Below are 21044 nucleotides of genomic sequence, written 5' to 3' on the forward strand. Positions count from 1 at the left end.
CACATCCTTCTTATTGGGTGAAACACGAGTGTTAGACATCCAAAAAGAGAAGATCAACTCTTTCTCATCAGTTGTTATGAAACCACGATCCATGGGCTGTCGAGCACACAAAGAGATTGGTAAATTGCCATCACCTGCTGCCCTCAACCGATTCTTTGTAGCTATGAAGTTCCTCTTGTGCAAATTTAGCAACTTAGATGCAGCCGAAACATTCACTTTTGAGGTAGATGTACACTCAACATTCATAAGCATTGTGGTGATGAACCTTTTAAGAAAGAGCTCTTGTCCGCTCTTGGGTAATTTGATTGCATCTATTGTGTTGCGTATGGATTCAACAAAGGTTGTTTGTGCCCTGGGCATTTCAAGGTCTCCATGAGAAGGATGATTGACAAACTTGCACAAAATATCTGAGCGTAATGCAGCATCGAGGGCCTTTGTACACCGATTGAAGAGCATAACAAGGTCATTGCAAAGTCTTTGACGCTTTGCATCATCAGCACCATTTTGATCATTATCTTCCTCACGTGCTACCTGCTCAATCTTGTTCTTAGCACAGTGCTCCCTCTTTCTCCTAGCATGATATTCCTTGATCGCATCGACAGCATACCTAGCACACAGTTCACAGTGAGGCTGAGAGCAGTCACATACAATGTGAGATTCTTGCTCCATGCTAGAGAGGGAGAGATTGAGCGAGGTGATAGGCCTACAGAGAGGAGGAGCAGTATATGACAGCAATAGATGTGTGATAGGCCTACAAAGTAAAACAGCAATCTGTGCTCCTACATAGAGAGTTAGAGAGAGACAGGAAAACGAGAGAGCGGGAAGACAAAGAGCTAGCTGACGTGCATAGTTAAGAGCTAAAGATCCGTCTTCTATATTTGAAAAAGAGACGTGGAAATAGTAATGGCGTAAAGAGATGGCTGACATGCATAGTTAAGAGGTACAAAGCCGTCTTTTATATTTAACAAAAAGCTGTGGAAATTCTATATTTAATTAAAAAGCTGTTCAAAAGAATATATCGAATTGAACTAATAGAGATGGTTTTATGTACCGGTTATAAAACCTCTGTCCGGGACAAGGTTTTTGGTCCACCTATTCATGCATCCACCCAGACAGCATTCATGCACCACCTCAGTGTGTGTTACTTCCACTGTGGAGAATTTCGAGGAAGACTCAAGAGGCAGTAGTTGCACCACGTGCACTACTTTCTCCTTCCCCTGAGCAGCAGATTTTCCCTTGGGACAATCCTTTTTGCCATGACCTCTCCCTAAACATTGAAAACATAACTTCTCTTTCTTGGCTTTATCAAAATCCTCAGGAGAAAGAGGACCCCTGGACCCCTTGGGTTTTTTAGATGCATCTGAATTAGTAACTAGAAATTTTTTTTTATTGTGCCCATACTACGTGCGTGTATTACCATGTATACTAGCAGGCAAGTTACTATTATGGAATTTCTTCTCATCAGGGTCATCATGAATATGTGCTTTCACTATGGCTTCCTCAAGTGTTTTAGGGTCTTGGGTCTTGACATACTTCTTAAGCTCAGGTGTCAGACCTCGTATGAACCCTCGTACTTGCTGAAAGGTATCCAAGCCTTCCAACTTGAGGATAACGTCTTGATAGTGAGAGATATATTCAAGGAGTGATGGGTATTGGTGCATGGAACATGTGTCCCAAGCCATCCAATTCCGATCGGCCTTGTTTGTAGGCAAAAATTCCTTGCTAAACATTGCTTCAAAGGCTGCCCAACTCTGTGGTATGATGTTCTTCTCCTTGAGAGACATCCACCATTTGTAGGCCTTGCCTTCCAGAGTTAAGCTCGTCTGCAGAGCTCTGACTGCATCCGGAGTACACCTTAAGGCGCGAATTCCATCCCATTTGCTGAGAAAGATGTTCACTGCATCCTTATTGCGGTCTCGGTCTTCGCCCTTAAACACTGGTGGTTTAAAGTTCTTTAACAAGTCATCCGCCTCTTTGGCAGTGAGAGTATGCAACGTATCATTAATTGGGCCTTGCCCTTGTGTGCCAATGTGCTCATGCATGTGGATGTCATCAGGACTCTTAGATTGCTGATGCATTAATTGAATTACTAATGTAGAAAGTTTAGTAACATTTTCATTTATAGCTTTAAAATTTTCATCCATGATTGTCATGAGTGTCTGAAGTGCACGAGATTATTGAATATCGAGCAACTCATAAGTATCTTCTCCTGCCATAGCGTCACGGTTACTCTCCTTGAGAGGATCCCGGCCGTGGGCCATCATTCGTAGGATCAGGAGTAATTTGCTCAAAATTGAATGTCATGTTGATATCCAAATCCATGGCTACACAGTGCGGTGAAAGAAGTACTCAGAAAATATACCTGATATTGGGAGCACTCGCAAAGTAGAGTAGCCGTGCTAACTCCGTCAAAATCGATGGTAGTCCGCCGTATATGGAACTCCACAAACTCTTGATAGTTGAATCAACTATGCTTGCCGATGCCGACAAAAATTTGTGCTGCTTGAAACGTCGTTGATGACTGAATCTTCTCGAAGGAAGAAATTGCAGTACATGTTCTTTCAAAACTTCAACTCCGTCAAACTTTAACTTCGATCAACTTCTGCAATTTCTGCAATTCGGACAGTTTTCCTAGAAGTCGGTGGCCCCTTGCCTATGCTTGTGTCGGCTCTCGGCCTTGCCAACAACCTTCGAACACCCTAGCTTGGGTATGGGGTGTGTGCCCGGTGGGCACGCCCCCTAGCTTGAGGTTTTTTTATATGAATTGCCCAAGGCCAAAGCCTTTGGGCGCCTTGTATGTGAAATAAAACGTCTGCAGTCGGCTATGGCGACCACGATAGAGCCGCGAGGGCGAGGGAGAGAGAGAACTCCTTGTGCGTTGCGTTCTGGGCGTCGCCCCAGTGACGTAAATTGCCCCCCTTCGCAGCGCACACCCGCCGGGCTAAGCCACGTAGTGTATGGCGGAGATCGAGGTTGCCTCCCTCCCGGCACAAGCGGCCCTTCTCACACAGTCGACCTCGTCGTCTCCCTTAGCAAGCAGCTCTTCACGCCCACAAAGAGAGGAGAATGCAAAAACTCCACGTCCTCTTGTCCAAAATTAGACCTTGCTCTGATACCAATGTAAGACAGGGGTGACTAGAGCCTGAGAGTCCACCACCCAACCACCCTTTATATAGGCATTCCCTTGGACCTTTGCCCTAGTTGGACTCCCCGTTCCACACCGCCTAGCCCGGCCCTGCCTTATCTAGTCCGGCCTTGCCAGTGTCCTGACATTTGGGGTGGCCATTCATGCGTCTCAACTCAAAATGGTTCAAGATTGGGGCTATGACCACCTCTACTTGCAACATAAGGGTGTCACAACATGGGTTAGCACGAAGGACCATAGTTATAGAGATGTAAATCAAACTCCATTGGAAGATTTTGGTGTAACTACAAAATCCAGAACACAATTTCCTACTTGGTTGATGAAGGGAGCACATGTTTGGATGTGCAGAGCATCTGAATGCGGAAGAATACTATATTAGAGAGTTTGAGACTTTAAGCCAATTTGGGAATCACCAATGTCTTAAAGATTTGTCCATATGAACAAATCCCAAACTATTTTTTTAAAGCCAAACCCTTCCACAAGGTAGTACTTGAAAAGCTCTTTCGAGCCATGCTCTCAAAACTCTGGCTAAGATTTGGCCATGTGGTCAAATCTTAAGCTCATTTTGAAAGTGGGAATTGGGATCACTAATCTAGTGTTGAAGCCTACTAAAGAAAGATTTTATCCTAGAGAGATAAGTAGAAGATGAGGCTTACATTAAAGAGCCATTTCATGAAGAGTTGTTTGAACCTTTTGGATAAGAGAAAATACTAGCTACTCTAGACGTGTGTAAACAAAGTAATGACTACAAAGTTCTACGATGAGAATGGCTATGACATAACTCCTTGCTTTATGATAAAAGTTTTGAAAGAGGCTAATGAAGATTCTAAGTATGAAAGCAAAAAAGGTGAGACATATAGCTACATCATGGAGCGTGATGCAAAAATGCAAACAAAGGAGCAAAAGCAACAACAAGACTATGTCATCATTGACATACCTGAAGAATCAACAAAAGTTATTTCAAAAAAGTCGACTCTAAAAAATGCACAATCAAAAGCAGGTCAAGGAGCAAAGTTTCCAAGTTCAATGTCAAATGTCCAACAAATGCAAGATCAAGAGAAGAACAAGGATAAGGAAGAAGATCGATTGTCTCCTACAACAATCAAATTCAACGTATGCGAAGAAATAGGACTCAAAATCACATGTTTAGCTACGATATATCCTTATGCAACAATGAATCTAATGACTTATAGCATGTGGATAATGTATGGAAAATCCGTCAATCATTGAGCTAGAGGAGATATTGTACGCAAGTTCTAGAATGCCAATTCCTAGCTTTAGAGTGGTAGAACCGTAGTCAAGTTGAGTACTGGGAAGTACAAGGATACTTTCCACATGATCAACTCCCATCACATCAAGGAGAGTCTAGTCTTGACAAAAAACTGGAGGAACATCTTCTTTCATCAATAACCAAAAGCTTTAACAACAACAACGGTAAGAGTCCCTGAAGCTTCTCAAATCCATGCAAAAACGACACAAATAACCATAGACAAAAAAAGGAAAAGCTAAAGTAAACATTGAAAAAGATCAACCTTGCAAGACAACTCTACCTCCGACGAGACTTCATCCACTTTGAACGTAGCCTTTGCATCAAGAGCCACACCATCGACAATGCAATGGAAAACTGAGAAAAAAAGCTTACCAACCAAAGTTTCCATCACAAAAAAGATTCCATAAGAATCCAAAGAGAGTCAACCAAGTGTTGGTATCCGAAGAGCTCACCCAAGTCAAAGACCCAATTTGGTTACATGAAGCACAAGTTGAACCTCAACAACAAAATGTGACAGGGTGGGTAGCATCGAATGAGTCAATCACTACTCAAGGCTACTTTCACGAAAATAAGAATGTTTGGGCCAAAAAGTCTAAAGTAATATCTTGTACCTACTCACCTCAACCAAAGAGTTCTACAAAGAGAAAACCGATCTATGAATGGAATACAATCACCTCAATTAGGAGAAAGAACAACTACAAAGAACGAAAAAAAGTGGTGACCTTCAAAGAAGCAAGCAATGCAGCAAGTATGGGTACTGAAGTCAAACTTAAACAAAGATACCCAACAAACGCCAATGGATGATCAACAAAAGCTACTCAAGGCACAAGTATTTTATGAAGGTAACACTTGAATATGGTTACCAAAAGTAGCAATTCAACCAAACAACAAAGATCAACAATCATGTAGCACAAAGTTCCACCCAAATCACAAAAATACAAAGAAGAGCCAACAAAATCCAATCACCACCAAGGCTGCTACAACCTCCAGATGGATACGTCATCTTCAACTACAACAGCAAGGCTTTTACAAATGTAGTCATCAAGTTTGGATACCAAAGCCTAGTGACCATCAAGTCATCAACAAAACAAAGAACGATCACACAAGGACAAAAGACAAGGTGGGTTCCAAAATTTCTAAAGGGAAATCAATCACAAAGAGCCTACACACATTGACAACCGCTTCACATGGGAGATAAAGCAAAGGCTCTATCAGCCCCTACAATAGCTGAAGAACTTGTTTCACATAGAAGTATTAACATTTGATAGGGAAATCAAGAGGAGCCAAAGTATGCCAACCTACTGGACAAGATGGTGGCATCCATAGACCAACACAATGAAAGAGGCCTAAATCTAAGGAGCTTATGGAATTGGGTTTCTAGCATTGAATAGGTATGTTCAAGTTTCCATTAAAAACACATGGCATAAAAGTCAGAGTCAGATAACTAAACCACTAAATGAGTGAGGCGTTAGTCCCAAAGCTTCAAGTAATATTCTATGTGGTCTAAGAGTCTTAGCTATCCTAGGTACTGCTCAAGCTGGAAGAGTTGAGCATATTTAGGTTGTGTCTCTCATGTTGGTATAGGTGAGCATAAGAGTCAAAGTCTATATATTAAGTTTGGTGAAGTGAAGGAGGAAGTCTAAAAGCCACTCACTCACTGAGCACAATGAGGTATGAGTGGAGTGCAATAGCAGGTATGAGGGGCAAGTATGGTCAAAGGTATCTACAGGTAGGCCAAGAAGTCATTCTCAAGGACGGATGCAAGAAGCTTCTAAAATTTCAAAGATAGTGCTGCATAAGGTGGGTTTCAAAGTGTTCTCCAAGCTGGTCCAAGTGGCTCCTCCATTGGAGCTATAATGGTCAAGATATTACAATTGGAAGGAAAAAGTGGTTTGCAAATCCTCATCAAGTGGAAGAAGTGCGGCAATGGATCGAAGCATATGTGTGATGCTAGGATTGAAGTGCTCCATTTATGGTGCATGCCGATCTTTTCAAATCTGTATTCAAAGTTCAAATGGTCAAGTTATGAGAAAATGAAGATTTGTCTAGGGTCTGTTTTGCATTGATTTGACCACCTCAAAAAGCATACCCTCAGGTTTTTTCTCAAGCTTGCCAGAGTTTTCAAATAAATTATGTAGCATATAGAGCACATCAGAAGTTATAGAACGCCAATTGGAGATATGGATGATGAGATATGTTTGGTTGAAGTCGACGACTTACAGTGGTCGGTGGTGATCATATGGTTTTTGTCGATTTTTGAAGTGATGGTTTGAGGCCTTGAAAGCATCAAAATGCAAGGGAAAAGCTGGGATTTGAGGCTGGCAATATGGACTCTTTCCAGGATTTACGGGTGAATCATCACAGCAATAGAGATGGGAGTTATGGGGTTTTGAAGTAGTGCCCAAAAAGATGATTTTTTTAAAACTCTTGATGGTTTTTCCAACCCTTACAGGGCGTGGTGCTTGTGAATATGCCATGTGGCAGGCAATCAGACCCATATGCAATGTGGAAGGGGACCATGCAGGGTATAAATCCCAAACCGGCACCCCATTGTGGACATCCAAAGAGAGATGGAGAGATTGGGAGCCTAGCCATGGCGTCTCCTCCTCCCTCCTCGTGCAAGCGTCTATGAGGGCTGTGTTGGTGGGCACGATGGTGCTCCCGATGGTGATGGCATGTTGGGGTGCTTTCGATTGGGGGCCAATTCACATGGGGGGCATAAGGTCTCTCCCGTTTTATTGGAGAGAGTACCCACCCCTCTAGCAACGTCAAGTCCAAGTGGGTAGCATCACTCATTAATTGTGAGTTCCCATGCATGGCATGCAAGAGAGACTACAAATAAAAATGTGTGGTTGTGAGAAAAATACTAAAAATTTAAAAAACCCCTTTATAGATGGAGTTTTGGCAGTAGTTAAGGGGGTCTTTTCCTACACTTGGAGAAGGAGAAGCACGTTTTGGTGAGAGGGAAGATTGTACAAGAGTTTTTTGGGGAAAGATCTAGCCATCATTTCCAATTCTTGGTGTCATTTTTTTCCTTCCCCTCTTCTTTTTTGTTGCTCTCATGTGCTTGTGTTTCCATTTAAGTGTGTGTGTGTGTGTGTGTGTGTGTGTGTGTGTGTGTGTGTGTGTGTGTGTGTGTGTGTGTGTGTGTGTGTGTGTGTGTGTGCGCGCGCGTGTGTGTAGCAGTTTTAAATAGATACATATACGCAAACGAACACTACTTGTTCACAGACCAACAATTCTAGGCAAATACAATGGATTTGTACAATAATTTATTTGCAATTGAAAATAAATTTTGTACAAGGTAAAGAGGAAAACAAAGTATAACATGGGAGACAGTAATCCCAAAGTCTCGGGTGATGTTGCTTCAAGGTAAGAGATCCGCCCCAAGTCATCTACCACATAGAAAATAATGTTTTTATCAAAGAAGGTAGCCCTCACCTACACCCATAGCCACAAGAAAACAATTCGTTAGCACGTGACTGTACGCAGGTGATGCTGGGCATCCCAGTTGTTACCCATGTCGCAATGAAAAAACAAACAGTTCTTTACAAGTATTTTGTTATTTTTTAAACCATAATAAGAGTCCTTGGTTTTTAGCTAATATAACCCGAAGAGTGAGAATACCTCCAAAGCTACTATATATCAAGTTAGTTCCAGATTTATCCGATGCCTAACCATAGTTTTAAGAGCTTTAAAGAGATTATAAAAAAATATAGGTTTGTATAGAAAAGACCCAAAACACATTCTTTAACTAGGTTGGGGAGATTTTAACCCCGTCGGCAGCAAGTCCAAGTTAGCTCGAGACATATAATCCTACACTAGATATTAGATCTGAAATGGCTAAAACACCTCTTGAAGAGATAAAGTCCCACCTGGTTTATGTTTGAACAAAGTTTGAGCTTGAATTTTATTTCATTTACAAAGCCAAAAAGAGCCTCTGTAGTATATTAGCGAAACCAACCCAACATACATCAGAGCGGCACAGTAATGAACATGACCAATAGACCAACCAGAGGAGTCTGAAACAAATGTTTGGATTTTTTCAAACTACACTAATACCAAAATCAAGAACCAATTAAATACTTTCAAATACCATCACTATTAACAACTGATTCTCTTCCTATGTCGTAGCCGACATAATCTTCCATATAGCCAGTACCAAATACCTGTTTTTAAACTTGCTAATCGAAAAATCACTCCCATCAGCCGTTTTCCCAAAAATTAACCACAAAACCAGATTTGTTCTTTTTATGATGAAAAATAAAAAGTGGACAAATAAGCAATTGTTTTTAAAGTGCAGTCCAAAGTGCCATTCTCAAAAAAATAACCTGCACATCAGGGCAGGTCATAGCATCAAGCTAACAATAGCCCAACAAGTACAAGCTAGAGAAATAAAAAAAACCAAAGAAATAAAAAAACTAGAGATCAATCGACACTTTTTTCCAAAGTCAACCACACATTCTCCAGAGAGTAGCCATAATACCATTACCCCATGTTTTAAGTGTCAAATATGTTCTGATAAAATCACAGCAAGACTAGTCGGGAAGGTCTAATTCCCAGGAATAGGCAATCAGACAAAACTGGGAAAAAATGTGGCCAGAGACCATCACAGGCTTAGTAAAAAGACCATCTCACATAGTAGCGAGTACTAAATATACCATCACCCCTTTATAGATATCTACACACTTAGATGGAGATAATATTTTTATACTCTTCTACACAGCATCATGCAGGTATGCAATCATTCTCTTATGCACTGATATAATGAGAGCAAATAAGGGTAAGTTTAGACATAGCAATGCTTAGGATATTATAAAGCCGGTGACCCAAACCATTAACGACAAGATGTATCCAGTATCCATAATTCAGTAATATCTACAAACTACAGGTGATGATCCATCGGGCAAGTGATGTATGAAGGCAAAAAGTATTCAAGTTTTAAACAACCTAAAAAACATTACATTATTCGGATATGAGATGCTCAAAAACCTCAACAAAATTTTCCAATATCTGGGTGTACCACAGTAACCAAACAGTGAAACCTCTTTAATACTTTCGAGACCTAGTAGCCCTCATTGACCAGAGCAATACAAAATTTCCTCAATTTCTTCAAATATACCAGCCAAAAACAAACTTCCCAGAACCATAGCATCATCATAAAAAAATATGTCTAATTAGCCAGAGTTTAAACAAACAAAGATTATGATTTATTCAATTTAAGCACCTTCATTTTAGCCAAACCAATCCAACTCACAATTTTTTAAGGCTACAAGAGAGCCGAAAAGATAGTTAACTTGTAGACTTGGAGAGGATGACAACTCCACCAAAATTTTATCCATACTTTTAGGCATGTTGAAGTCACAACAGCATACAAGATTTGAATGCACAAGCTATAGCCACTGAACACGATGCTAAGTGAGTAAAGTACTCACCTTATTGAGGGTTTTATAGATGATGATGCCTCGCCGCAGCAGAAGGAACCCCAATTAGGCCAGGTATTCCCGTCATCGAGGTCGCCCTTAAAGACCCTATTTCCAGGGATTTCTCTTAGCACACGATCCGGATGAGAAAAGCTGGTGTCGAGTCACAATCGCTACAACACTCGCCCGCGAACCCACTATCTGTATGCAGAAGGTAGCGTGCGACCAGGCAAATAAAGAGAAAGTTTGCAGAGGAATACTCAGACGACGCGCAATACAGGTGTAAGGCTTTTTTAGGGTAATTAAAAGATAAATACACGCTTTTGACCAATGTAAAAAGAGGATACCAAAAAAAACCCTTTATGAGCATCATTATTATTGTGGCAGTAGATAGTATGGCATTTCCCGAATGCTTTCGCAAGGTCGATACGCGGCACTTACAATTCCTTAAGAAGTATTGCCCCTAGCACTGGATGGACACAAACGAACAGTTACTCATAAAACTAACATATCAAACAAGACTATTATCAGTAAGCTAGCCAATTGGACAAATTACTAGAAGAGACATATGCCAATCACAAAGAGGTGAGTTAATGTAATATTGGGCCCATTAAGAGATGGCCAGTAGTTTGGGCAATTCGTACAGATACCTATTCGGTTCAGGTATCAATGTAGGTCTATAAAAGACGGGGTTTCTTTTAAAATTCAGAGTGCACAATATCAGTCTTAATTAACTTTCAAAGAGTTTATAGCCAACTGCTTACTTTGTCGTAAGGTGTGTCATACGCATTATATGCTATGACTTATAATCAAGATCAGGTTTTAGCCATAACCATTGCTCATCTTCAACAGTCAAGTGAGTCTACTAGGAGAACCACACTACTCCGTTATGAGCGTCTTTTATTCCCCCAATTAGGAACAACAGTTACATAGACAAAGTGGTGGACACATCAGGACAGAGTGACTCGGGTGACCCTTTGGGGTCGAGAGCACTTTAGGAACAATACCTGTCTAACAATGGTAACTGAATCCATGGGCTTAGGGCCACAATATTATTATGTGGAACATTCAATGAAGCGAGGGTTTTCAAAGCGGTTATATTTGCTAGCGCAGTTTCTTCCACACCATAAGATTTTTTTGTATCGCAGTTATGGACAGCCCCTCAGAGGATACTTTAATAGCACAACACGCACTAGGGAGTATGGTGTAATTTTGGTTGTATTTTACCTTTGGCTGAGCGTCCGAACACATGTTATTACTGTGACAGCTACTTGTGTGATCATGTAATGGATAGTTTAATAGAGATGTAAAGGTGAAGAAGAAAAAAAGGGGGTCTTTTTAAAAAAACAAGCCAGGCTTTTTTTGTCCAATTTATGTAGTGAAGCATGAGAAAGCACTCATGTAATTGTGTGTGTGTGTGTGTGTGTGTGTGTGTGTGTGTGTGTGTGTGTGTGTGTGTGTGTGTGTGTGTGTGTGTGTGTGTGTGTTCCTCTGGGCTGTTGGTGTTGTGCAAGGGGAGAGAGAGCAAGGTGTAGTGGAAAATTGAGGAAGAATTGCATTGTTGTGTGTATGATAAGTGGTGGACTTGATGAGTGAGTGAGTGTGTGTGTGTGTGTGTGTTGGGTTGTATATGTATGAAAGTTCCATAGTTGGAAGTGAAATTTTGAAGGTGTTAATGAGAGGATAGTGTTGTTGTAAATACCATGAGCTATATATTGGGAGCTATATATGGGCAGCAGTGTGGTTTATAGGTGTGTTCTCCATTCCCCCTCTCCATATTTGGTATTGGTAATTATAGATAGGTTGACTAAACTTTGTAAGTTTATTCAAACCAAGTACACTATTAAAACTCTAGAGTTAGCTAAGTTGTTTGTTGACAATCCTTATCAAATGTATCGATTGTCCGACAACATTGTGAGTGATCGTGATCCCAAATTTAACAGACACTTTTGGAGGGCTATGTTTGAATGTTTTCAAACACAAATCAACATCAGTAGTGCAGATCACCCAGGGACGGATGGTAGACTACATGTGTTAATCGAATGCTAGAGGATATTCTAAGAGCATAAGTTAGAGAGAATCAAATTAATGGGGAAGATTATCTCCCTATTTTGGTCACTTCATGATTTTGTATAGTTTATAAGGCCAAGAATAGCCAAGTCGAGGAAGGCTTGGTGATGGAAATTGGGCGCAGGAGCTCAGCCAACCTATAAAGAGGGGCCAATGAAAATTTGGTGGAGTGTATTTGTTCCCAATACCCTTCTTATGTTGGTATCAAGAGCCAGTGTGCTTTTGGGCGAAAGGAGGCCGTGGTCAAACAAAGAGGCCATGCAGAAGAAGACAAGCCAAGCATAAAACATGCAGCTCTCAAGTGCACCCTGCACGAAATCTTGCTAGCTCCATCTTGGTCCTCCTTTATCGGAGCAACATAGTGGGTGCTAGCTCTCTCTTTTTCTCTCTTTGACGGTGCTATAGATGCCTTTGCCATAGGCAAGACCTTGGTTCACATTGAGGCCATAAAATTTGGGTCTTTAGGTTGACCTTAGACCTATTCCCCCATAAGGATGGCAAATTAAAGCAAGTTCATCACAAAAATTGACCTTGAGCTTGGTGTTAGAGAGGCTACACTTAGCCATGGAATTGTAAAGCTTTTAGAAATTACAAAATATGTTACAAAGTGCCTTTTCTTATTGTTCTTGTGTCACACATGCTTTTGAGTAAGCTAATCGACTATAAAGGCCGTGTTTGCTTTGCAAGGTACATTATACGATCAACCTTGGGCAATCATTCTCAAATCGAAGTTCCCCACGGCAAAGATTAGTCTTGAATATTTTTATTTAACATTGCACGAGGACATTTTGATCGGAATTTTGTATCCGACATTGACATCAGGTTGGATTTGGCAAGTCATCTTAGTTTAGGGATTTTATTTGGCAAGGCCAATCAATCTCCTAGTTTTGTGATTGCTTGTCAACAAGCTCAACTTTCAAACATCCTCACAAAGTGGTTATTTTTACAAGGTATTACCCTTTCTTCTCAACTTGACACAACACCATGGATTCAAACATAGACATGCACCATCAGTTTGACTTTGAGTGTCTTGCACCTAATGCATCTGCTATTGGCTTGCCATCGGGTACTCTCACGAAAGGTGCTCGTACGGTAGCAAGCATAGATGATAGCATACAACTGCTTGATTTGCAAGAGTTTAGGGCATTGCAATCATGCATTTCTATCATGGAAACAAATTCTGCATGATTGAAAGAAAATGTCACAAAGTTGTTTGATTTGCTAGTGCAATATTTGCATCAGCAAGCCAAGGGCCATGCAAGTGAGTAGTCTAGGGGTCTATTAGGCACTGTGCATATAAACCCCACCCCTAGCATGTCGAAGCAAGGCTTCAATCCAGATTTGTTGTCTATTATTACCTAGAAAGAGGTAAATGAGCTGTTGAAAAACACAAAATTACCAACCTTTCATGGGGAGAAAAAAGAATGCAACAAGGATGCAGGGAAAATATTCCTAAATGGGATGGTATTCATGATCTATGTTGGACACCGAATGTAGTCAAGGCATTGTAAAATATTTTGAAACTAGAAGGTAATGCTTATAAGTTGTGGATGTTGCTCAAGGAGAATGGCATTGTGCCACATTCATGGGTTTCCTTTGAGGATGTGTTTAGAAAAGAATTTTTGTCCATCACTAATGAGAAAACAAAAACTAGACTGCATGGGATAAGTGTTTTAAGCGTCAGCATAAGACATTGGTTGAGTACCTTTCAAACTATAGAGATGTTACTCTAAAGCTAGAGGGTTTAGACGCCTTCCAACAGGTGACAGGATTCATCCATGGGCTAAATCCCAAGCTTAAGAAGCGCATTAAAACACATGATCCCAAAACGCTTGAGGAAGCGATAGTATAAGTTCATATCTAAGGATCTAGATGGAAAAAAATTGCATAGCATGCATATGCATCTCACAATCATAATAAGAGAAAATTGCGGTAGCCTCATCTGGTGCATCCAAAAAACCCGAGGGGCCTCACGGCCATTTGTCAACTAAGGATTTTAAACAGAAAAAAAAAAGATAAGTTATGTTTTAATTGCTTGGGAAGTAGACATGGCAAAAAAATTTGTCCCAAGGGAAAATCTATTGCCCAAGACAAAGAGAGTTATGCACATGATGAAATTACTTCCTCTAGATTCCTCTTCTCGAAGTAGCACCACCGAAGCGGTGCATGAGTGTTGTATTACGGTTTCTATGTGGCAACTGACTTTTGTTCGACACGAGCTTGTGCATATACATAGATCTAGCATAGATCACAAGGTGAGAATCCTGTAGATGATGGTGCATCTCACAATTTTATTAATTGCAAGTTGGTCAAATGTAACCTTGGATTTTCAAGTTATGAATGTGGATAAGGCAGATGTGGTCTTGAGTTGGGAATGGTTGCATGGGTTTTCAAAGTTATGAACATAAGAGTCTAATGCTTGAATCCAATGGTGTGCATGTGCTACTATTGGGAGAAAAGGATGTGTCTTTCTCATCACTTATTTATAAAACCAACCTTACAAATCTCTCTTCAAAAAATGAAATAGAAGAACTCTTTTTGTGTTAATTCTTGTGTCATTTTTTATCTAATGTTGATAATACTTCCAGTTTAGTATATGATTCATCAACACTACATTCTTCTTTTCCTTCTCTTTCTACTTCTCCATCACCACATCAAGAGAAAGTTTCTAATCAATTGAAAAAACTTTTAATCAAACACAAAGATGTATTCCTCAAAGTTTTACCTCCTTTGGGTTACCACGAACGTGTTTTGTGCAGCACAATGCATACAGATGGTTGCATGTACTAAACCGAAAGTGAAACCATTAGTAAACCACCTTACAAAATGTGTCATTTTGAGGCTATTGAAGTGAGAGGTCAGCTTGTTGACTATCTCAATAGAGGTTTTATTCAACCAAGTTCTTCACCTTAGACATCTTCCATTTTTTTGTTGAAGGAAAAGGATGATACTATACGCATGTGTGTAGATTATTGTGGTTTGAATATGATTACCATTAAGAATAAGTATCTATTACCAAGAGTGGATGAGCTGTTTTATAAATACACCCATGTCCATATTTTTACCAAATAAAATTTGCGATTAAGATATCACCAAGTGGCTTGATGATATACCTAAAACTACTTTCCGAACAAAGTTTGAACATTATAAGTTTTTGGTTATGTCTTTATATCAAGCAGTTATATGCTATGTTCCTAGCCAATTGTTGTGATGACACCCTCTATGAGAGTATCCAACTAGAGAGCAACAAGAGGTAGGACTCATGCAAGGTTTTCAAAATCAAAACTATGATGCATGTCTATGTATGAATCCATGGTATAACCATGTTGTGCTTGCAACGAAAAACGAAATACCTTGTATCAAAAACTGCTTGGCAAACTTCACTTGTGAAAATTAGAAAAGCATTTGCGATAGTATATGGCAATTAATCCCACCACAAAGTCCAAAGAGCTTGCAAGAACTACCTTTGATGTCAATTACGGGTTTCAAAAGCCACAAAATACCGAGCCTTGTTGGATAAGTATTTAATGTAGGCAAAAATTTCAATTGGCCTATCATAGGAACAACAATTTAAACATAGTTTTCAACAGACCTTTGATAAAACCTTGTGAAGCCCAAAAGTTTCTAGAGCTCTTTCAAATTTTTTGGAAAAGACCAATTTTAGATGGAATTCACTTTATTGTCCATATGCAATCCTACAATAGACATTACATGCCTAAAATAGTGAATTTCTTCTTTCAAAAAATCACTTGGTTTCCTAAGCATACCCTTTGTGTTGACAAAGTAGATCAAATACTTATCTCAAATGTTATAAGTGCTTTGCTTCAAATGTAATGTACACTAAAATATCATCAAGAAAAATGATGAAAAACTTGCTTAGATATGGTTTCAAAACACTATCCATAAGGATGATGAAAGTAGCCAATGCATTGGTTAAGGCAATATACAAGAAGACCACAATCCCAAGGAGTTAATTACCCCCCAGGACCGCAGTTGACTGTGCGCAATCGACATAGTCAATAAGTAGATGAACTATAGCCCCCTTATCAAGAGTTAGAAATTTCCTGATGTGGGAAAACGGAGTCCTTTTCCACTGTTTTCCATACAATGCATAACATCATGAGGTTCTGATTCAAGAGGCACTACATACCTAGCTAGGTATGATTTCAAGGAAAGGGACCACTGGCCCCCCACCTAGCTGACGATCCCATGCCTCCCTCATTTGAGCTCATGATGTTGAGGTAAGTCACAATGCAAGAATTATAGTGAGAATTTGTCCAAAACTTCTAGTGTATATAGCCATGCCCAGAGGTAGTGCAAAATGACAAATGGTTAAAATCAAAGGAAAATTAATCAACCATTCATTGTAAGAATCAAATCAAGCTGTAAACAGCGAAAGAGGCAATGATAATGTCCCATTTAGGCATATTATTGCAATATGAGGGGAAGCCACACTTTGCTCTTTGGTGGGATCCCCATAGTCAAGCACTAGGAAGCTTAGTAAGTTACTTCAAAAAGAAATTAATAATAGTGATGCTCCTTTTAACTTAATGCAGCTGCTGACACAATGAGAGAGAGAGAGAGAGACCCAAGAGGTTCTCCCTGCTTACCGACATAGACAGCTGAGGCAAGAGTATGGTATAACAGATGGAGGGCCAGAATTTGAAGAACTAATCAAAAAATTTAGATCAAGAATAGAATACACAGACTAATTGAGCTAGCAAACATTCTGGATTTTTCACTTAAGAATGACATTGTGGTTCATAGGGGGTTTGAGAAGAAAGCCTATTGGAGCACCTCTTCTCTCTCTGCAAGAACAAGCCAGCCTCATGACACAAGGGCAATCCCGGCGGCGAGGAGGTTATTCGAGAGCAGTTGACTAGCAGCCTGAGATGGATGGACACTGTCAAAAAAAACGAACTCCGATGCATTTGTGCACGTTCCCGGCAAGTATTGATTGCACAAAATCGCAGTCTCAACCCTTCCAGTCCCACAGCATGCCTTCCTTGCTTCCTTAAAACCTTCAAATAACCATAAAAGCAATCAATAGCATCCAGTTCATTAGGGTAACAAGAAATCTCTAATTCTACTGATCTTCACAATCATAAAACTAGAAACCAATAACTCAACATACCATTGGCTGCAGGATTCTTGATGATGTCAAGAAGGCCATTGTAGATGTCAAAGTAAGCAATTTTTAAGCCAGAGAGAGATGCACCAAGGTGACCGATGGTGTTGTTAAGGGCTTGATTGTAGCTACTAGCCACTTGATTGAGGCTCTCTACACACCCTGTTGCTTGGCGCGAGACGGTGAGCTGTAGAGGTACACATCCAAAAGGTGCCACAGACACAACCCCAATCCTCCTTGCACCAAGGGAGTAGAGATTCTGTGTGCAAAAGCAAACCGGCACAATCAAAGGCATGTACAATAAGAATAGAAGTTCTTAAACATTTTGCATCACAATACTAGGTGTGCACCAAAACCCTCATAGAATCCAATCCCTGACCAAAACCCACATCGAAAAAGTCATTCATTTCTAAGGGAGTTCGTCTTCCCATGGAAACAACACTGTCCAAAGATCAACATCAAGTACGAGTCCTGAGAAGACATCCATTTATAAGGTCATAGGGTTTTCTGTAGGAACTACACTCTTCAGAGAGGCTCAACTTCATCTCATCATGTGGCAGGGACATCTCATTATGTGTAGAAGGGCTTCGCAAAGACTGTCGAAAAAACAGCGACCCGAGGACCCAAATGCTTATGACATCCATGAGGCCGTGTACCATAGGACACTGGCTGGGGTTACGCCAAGCTTATAGAGGATGTGTTCTCTACAGTTGTGTAGCATATTACTAGAGCCACCTCTCTTCATCTCTTGCTCTGATTGCAGCTATGGCTTCCTGACGAGGCCCGCATATGTGTACACAAAATAAAGATAAAAGAAGCCTGCCTACTTGCTATTTTTCCTGATTAACATGCACCTGAATGAACTTGGTCTGCAGGTTGAGCACAATTTGACTGAACTGGGTGGGCGTGTAGAGACGTCTCAGCCGGAGATTGATGTAATAGTTTTGCAAGAAATCGCTATTTCCAGCACTAACCACATAGAGAGCGTCACTCACAATGCTGGTTGCGTTCGTTGAGCCCACTTCTGCTGCCAGCTTGTTCTTGTATTCTTTAAAAAGCTCCAGCTGCTGATTCATGGTTAAGACATTCTGTATACACACGAAGTTGCATTGATAGAATGTATATGGATGCTTCAATCATACACTCAGAGACTCGACATTCACATCAATGCAAGGATAACAATCCTCCATATTCTGGCACATGCCCATGACAATAATCCACAATAATCTCATTGTCACAACAAATGCACAAATACATCGTCCTGCATCTAGTATTGCACACGTGTCCGGATAGACAAGAATGATTATTAAGTTAATTACATCATATTAAACATGCATTGGCTGCATCAAGCAGCAGCACATAAGCAGATGCACAATGATGCATTTTATTAAATGACACAAGCGCGCATAGTCAGTGCATTATGTATGCTACAAAACTAAGCTTCTTACAAAACACCAGTGATAATTAGCCTCAACTTTGACTATCAGAGCCTTACAAAATGCTGCGCTGTGCTGTCGTAAAAGCCCGAGCCACCAGATGCAAAATTTGCTCCAATAGTAAGATTCACACCAGTAGACCTGATTTCAAGGTAAGGTAGTGGAAAACTATCAAATCCCAGTAAAGAAACTGCAAGGCAATGCACAAAAGCCCATTAGAGAATTTGTGAAACACCTTATAAGCTCAATGTGAACTATGAACATAATAACCATTTTACAATGCCGCACGAAATGCAGAGACCTGTGGAAAAATTAAAGCAAATGCATCGATACGCTACGATTCTACAAAAAGCATGAAAAAATGCATGCCAAGCATATATGTAGCAGAGACATTATGATGGACCCACACATCTTGCATCCATGCCTTGGTGGCAAGTTTGCCATCGTATTCGACTACATAAGTACTCCAACATGGATATGTGTACCTTATTCAAGACCTTATCACTAGAAAAACATTGAAACCTTTAATTCAGTACAAGCTCATCTTTAATACTGGTCCAAAACCTTGAAATCTTTGATTTTTTGTAAACACCATAAATTTCTTTCCAGAAAAAACTATCCTTCCGCTCGGGTTATTATTCACAAACATGAGGTGTATAAGAAAGCACCATGTCTATGTGGAAAAAAGACTGCAATTAAGTAGACGTGTATCTAGTTCACCCTTACAATCAGCAGAATAGAGAGACTCAAGCTACCTTCAGTATTACTTACTTGACAATGGTTCATCAACAGCAGGACAATGCATCAAAATTTCCATGATACCCAAATTTTGAAGAAAATTAAATTAGCATTACAATGTGTCCAATTTCCCATGATCTACACCCCAAACATAGTTACATTAACATTGAAATGTCATGTTATAAATTAATGGCACTTACTTGTGTAGTCGGTCGCAATGCGGCCATCGCTGAAGCGGCCAGTGGGCTTCTTGGTGTCGAAGTCGCGCCCATATGGCAGGAAGTTTGCCTTCAAGATGGTTTCCAAGTAATTGTTGTTGCCCACATCAACAGTGGAATCCCCAAACACAAACACAGCAGGCACTACAGGCTGGGCATGGCTGCATTGCGCCCACAACTGCACGAGGACTACTAAGAAGCCTGCAACTCTAAGGCAAAACAGCTGAAATCCCATCGCTGTACACACACAAACAAGGGGTCCTTACACATACACACGCTAAATGAGCTACACCTGGATCCTGATTACAACTCTCTCTCTCTCTCTCTCTCTCTCTCTCTCTCTCTCTCATTCAATGCACCCCTGCATAACTCTCTCTCTCTCTCTCTCTCTCTCTCTCTCTCTCTCTCACAGGAATGATCAACCAATCACTCTACACCCTTGCTGCAGCAAAGGTAGTGTGCCCCTTTTGCAAGCTCCGCATTATTTTATATATCCATTGAATGAAAAGACGCTCTTATTGGCGGGTAAATAACAATTACAAATTTCTTGGGTGGCTGTGTATTTTTTGTTGTGTGCGCGCGTGTGTGTGAGAGAGAGATCTTCGAGCGAGCGAGGGAGCAAGAGAGAGACTGTGTGTGTATGAGTGTGAGAGAGAAAGAGAGAGAGAGGGAGAGCGCATTTTTGAGAGTGTGTGTGTGTGTTGTGGGTCGCTGGTGCTGCCTACTCCGCGAGAGTAATAAAGAGAGAGAAGTGCCAGGCTGTGAATAGCCTATACAGTTGCTGGTGGAGCGCCGAGGCTACTCCACCAACTTTAAAATGGCAACGCCGCTGGAAATCGAGCGAGAGTCTTTCATCACCCACATTGTCCCACAATGTTCGGTGTGGCAGAATTAAAAGCCTCCCACCTAAAGCTCTTAGTCTCAACACCCCTTGAAGTTTTTCTCTCCCAATGTGGAAAAGATTGAAAGAAATGTGCAACCATTCTTTACTTGAGAAGCCTGATGAGGTTTTACCAAGTCAAGCTCATAGAGTGAGCCACGTGGATGAATCGTGCCTATCTATTAACATAATATGGCGGAGAGGATGACCCTTTACACGTGTCATTATCTACGAGCTGAAGGCTATAAGCCAAAAGGGAGAGACGCACGTGATAAAGAGGGGGAGCGAAAGAGAGAGAGAGAGAGAGAGAGAGAGAGAGAGAGAGAGAGGGGCCGTCGAAAGCGACAGGCCGTAATCGTTGAATGAAAAGCAAATTGATTTTAATTTAAGCCACACTTTTCTCATGTGTTTACCTCTCTGCCTCAACATTCTCATCACTTACTATCTAACCCTCTCTCTCTCTCTCTCTCTCTCTCCAACCTATGTAAGAAGATGATGCTGCAAGAAAGCACGATTATCCAATCACGAGTCATGTACAACATCCTTGCTTGCACTTATTTCCAATGATTGATTGCGTCGACGACTAGGCGTAGGTTAGTCTATTTTCTCTCTCTTATACACACCAAGAGAGATTGAAGAGGAGTAGTCTTTTATCACGCGTTAAGGCCCACAAGGCAGAATGATGTGCAAAGAGTGGCATGCCCTGAGGTGCATGCAAAAGAGTTAGGGATGTATC

At 40.7% G+C, this 21044-nt stretch overlaps 1 protein-coding gene across 1 annotated transcript; it reads right to left on the reverse strand.

Moving 5' to 3' along the window:
* Positions 1–16569: 16569 nt before the first annotated feature.
* LOC147451297 (GDSL esterase/lipase At5g03820-like) lies at positions 16570–20117 on the reverse strand. The gene is made up of 5 exons (XM_086520281.1): positions 19411–20117; positions 18532–18662; positions 17891–18124; positions 17043–17295; positions 16570–16929 (listed from the first exon to the last, which is right to left on the reverse strand). The coding sequence occupies exons 1-5, from the start codon at positions 19661–19663 to the stop codon at positions 16736–16738; spliced, it is 1065 nt and encodes a 354-aa protein (XP_086376407.1). The 5' UTR covers positions 19664–20117; the 3' UTR covers positions 16570–16735.
* Between the last annotated feature and the right edge of the window lie 927 nt (positions 20118–21044).

The sequence above is a fragment of the Adiantum capillus-veneris genome, chromosome 9 (genome assembly GCF_014529385.1).
Source record: "Adiantum capillus-veneris isolate H3 chromosome 9, ASM1452938v2, whole genome shotgun sequence".
Taxonomy (NCBI): Eukaryota; Viridiplantae; Streptophyta; class Polypodiopsida; order Polypodiales; family Pteridaceae; genus Adiantum; species Adiantum capillus-veneris.